The sequence below is a fragment of the Copidosoma floridanum genome, unplaced genomic scaffold (genome assembly GCF_036245765.1).
Source record: "Copidosoma floridanum isolate Cflo_tuat_1 unplaced genomic scaffold, Cflo_Japanese_pri ptg000032l, whole genome shotgun sequence".
NCBI classification, from domain to species: domain Eukaryota; kingdom Metazoa; phylum Arthropoda; class Insecta; order Hymenoptera; family Encyrtidae; genus Copidosoma; species Copidosoma floridanum.
Window position 1 is genome coordinate 7,928,998 of NW_028321909.1, and position 3,641 is coordinate 7,932,638.

The 3,641-nt window shown below is 30.6% G+C and overlaps 1 protein-coding gene across 1 annotated transcript; it reads right to left on the minus strand.

Moving 5' to 3' along the window:
- Nucleotides 1–883: 883 nt before the first annotated feature.
- On the minus strand, nt 884–2,545 carry LOC149373374 (uncharacterized). Its single transcript, XM_089597271.1, has 7 exons — nt 2,440–2,545; nt 2,109–2,367; nt 1,814–1,942; nt 1,523–1,613; nt 1,232–1,368; nt 1,009–1,141; nt 884–928 (listed from the first exon to the last, which is right to left on the minus strand). The coding sequence occupies exons 2-7, from the start codon at nt 2,324–2,326 to the stop codon at nt 884–886; spliced, it is 753 nt and encodes a 250-aa protein (XP_089453397.1). The 5' UTR covers nt 2,327–2,367; nt 2,440–2,545.
- Nucleotides 2,546–3,641: the final 1,096 nt, after the last annotated feature.

A 3,641-nucleotide genomic window follows, 5' to 3' on the forward strand; every position in this document is an offset into this window, starting at 1 on the left:
GCGTTTGTTACGAGTACTCCTTGGCACTTTTCTGTGGAAAAGCCTCATTCTAATCCAACGACTCTTTTTCACCCCTTTTTTTTCTATTCCAAATCTTATTTCCCGGCTTGACGAGACGACGACTAACAGTTCATTCATTCTGACTTCCAAAGCTGTTGGTTAATTTACCTGACACGTCGGAATGTTGTTAAATGTGTTCCAAGTTCACACTCATTGTCGTTAATTCAATAAAGTATAATTTAAAGGACTTGTTTATTGAGTTACGGCTCTGTAAAAGAAGCAGCTAATTTAAAATTGTGTATCGAAGAAAAAGCTAATCAGGACTAAAGCAGCAGTTGACTCTCAGAAGCAATTTGTTTGTACAACAGTGTCTCGACTACATCGGAGCAAAAACGTTTTACGAGCTAGCTACTTTTTACGTTTTTTCTCTCCCATCGCTGAAATTACGAGCTGCCTGTTTTTTTTTAACCAAACGTTAATGTGCTCTCCCTCAAAACTTCAGTTTACATATCATACGTTAAAGTGCGCAAAAAAAAAAAAATATTTGTAAAAATTAGAAATATTACATAGAATAAAGTTAAAAAAATGTATGGGATTCCAAACAGAGATGGGCATATCGAAACATTTGGGTGATAAGAATCAAAAGATACTGAGGGAAATGCAAATATGGGTCATCACTGCCTGTACGTATATGCAAGCTGTGGAGACGATTTCCATACTCGTGTAATTGATTTTCGATTTTTCAATGGTTCAAGATAAACGGGATCTTCGTAATTGTTCAAATACAAAAACGTGTTTATTTTTATTTTCACAAGTACACCAAATAAATCATTATGTCACATCTTAATACATTGCTTCGAATCGACTAAAAAAAAAGCCTCATTCACAAGAAGAAAACGGTGAAGAGCGACAGTGCAGTTTTGGCGAACTGAAAAAGAATTAAAAAAATAACCACTTAAACGTCGAAAAGATAAAAAATTGTCGCACAAAAAGACACAATTGTCACACCTTCATGTACATTTCCATATTGAGAGTGAACAAATTCGCCGCGGTGAGCTTACATGGTTTTGAACTTTGCATCATCATCATACGTATCAGCACGACCGACTCTTTCGGTAAACTGTACCAGTTAACACTGTAACTAAAATATAAAAAAACTTCATCAATTGTACTTCAATGAAGCGGTTATACGAAGTATATGTACATATATGTTATCGTGCAAAAGCTGTACCAAGCATCGGTTAACGACGAGCTGCTGTCAATGACTTTTTGTCCTGGATAAAATATGATGTAGAAGTGCACGCAGAACATTACGAATGTTATGCTCATTCTTGTTATTTGAATAGGATCATTGATATTGACAAAAAGCTACAAAACATAACGCAAACAGACGATAAATATTATTACAACTATTTCCAACATGGTTGAGTAAGTGAGATTCAATTTATTTGTTTATATAATCAACCTTTGATCAAATGAAAAAATTATTATTTTAGTTTTTATGACGTATTTTTATAATTACTATCAAAATTCCACCTCCAATGCAAAGTGTGTTGATTAAAACGAGGAAAAACCACGTGATACTGTAAAGCCCGTCTATAATGTTGAACAGACTGAAATAAATTGAGAATTCATCGTCGATTTTGTTGGCTTAAACTTTAATTAGTAATTTGCGCATAAAAATTATGAAACTAATGATATTAATATTAATATTAATAATAATAATAACAATAATAATGATGACAAAAATTATAGTTATGCTAATAGTAATAATGATAATGTTAATAACGATGATAATAGTATCCATACGTACATCAGAACTGTATGGTGCATTTTAATAGCTTCTATAATCAATAGATTAATTGCTTTTCCAATCGTTTTAAAAGTCTCCGCACCTTCCTCTATCTTCTTCGCCAATTTCGAAACTCTTTTCAATCGCATTCTAAGCAAAAATAATGTCTTTTTCATCACAGATATGTATATATACATACATATATATATATTTTTTTTAACGCATCTTTATACATACACTTTGCAGAACCAAAGTATTGTTTGTACAAAGCTTAAAGTGAATTTTTTTTTTTTTTTGCGTATTAACATAAGCTTACATGATAATGTTACATAAGCAGCAAGCGTGGTCCACTGACATGTAGTAAGAAAAGTCGTGGGCAACGATAATTGAAATTCCAGAAAAACCGCCTATCATGCAGTAGACCAGCATAGGGTAAAAGTATTTGTCTTGGTCGAAAAAAAATTCAGCTTTGAATGGTAGTTCTTTTTTAACTGTTACGTTTGTAAAAACATTATTGTAGAACATTTCGACCATAGGGAACCCCAAAAAAATTGCCAGTGTCGTGAAAAGTAGAGCTAGAAATAACGAATGATAAATCCTGCGATGAGTGTAAATAAAAAACATTTTTTAAGTGTGATTCATATTACATATGTAAATAAAAACGAATTTATACGTCCATTTGGCCTTTTCGGTTAAAATGATTCTCTCCTCTTCGATAATAATCCCGTTCCAATCCAAAGCTATCTGCTCGTAAAGTTTTCTCCTCTAAAATAACAATTTGTACGTGGTAATTTCTAAATCAAGGGTGAAAGTACTAGTCTAGGAACACTTAAGAATTATGTTTTAGTTTTTGGAAAATGATACAAATATTTATTTTTTTTTTAATTTATGAAAAAAAAATTAATTCAAGATACTCAAAAGAGTTAAGTTTACTGAATTAAAAAAAAAAAAAAAAAACTTTTTTTGTGGATCACTTTTTCATTACCCGTATAATTATAATAATATCCTTAAATATTCGATGTCTCAGTATTAAAATATTTTTATCGAAATATCCTGTGTGTTGAAACACTAGGATATTACTGAAAAGTATATCATAATCTTGCAAAATGATTCGATCTTTCTTTGGATATTTAATTTTCTTATTGATTTAAGGTTATTAAAACTTGAAATAATTCTAACATATTTTTTTATGGATAACCATTAAAGTTTTAATGATTTCTATTAACAGTAATTTTATGTAAAAATATGAAAAAAGCTTCTCTTAAAATGGTTTCTGTCATGGTACATTTACCTTTAGTCACGATTATTGTTTTTGTATTATTTTGGTATTTTTGCTGATTATTTTCTATATCACATAATTATACAAGCAAACCTTTTTTTGATGAATAAACGCAGTAAAAAGTTTTAGTCCAACAACCATAAACACGAGAAGAGTTTCTAAGCATTCCAAATGAATTTCAACGATATAAGTGTCAATAGCCATTTTTATCACCTGTAAATCGCAAAAGTAATCGCTAATAAAGCAACATATTGAGTTGATTAATTTGTATAATAATTGCGAATGAAAAAAAAAAAAAAAAAAAAAAAAAAAGAAAAAGAAAAATTACAATTGCAATCATAGCCGGCAACAAAGTTGACAGTGTTAAGCTCCTGATCAAAAATCCCTTGATTTTATTTTGGTAGGGCCATAAACCAGCTTTTTCTTCCCAAGCGGCTACTTGTTGCCAGGTGTGGTTTATAAATATATGTGACCTTAAAAAATATGGACATGGAATATTATTTTGAAACGAAAGTATAGTACACTAGAATATACAAACAACTCACATTGGGGTTTGCACAGCTTGTACAC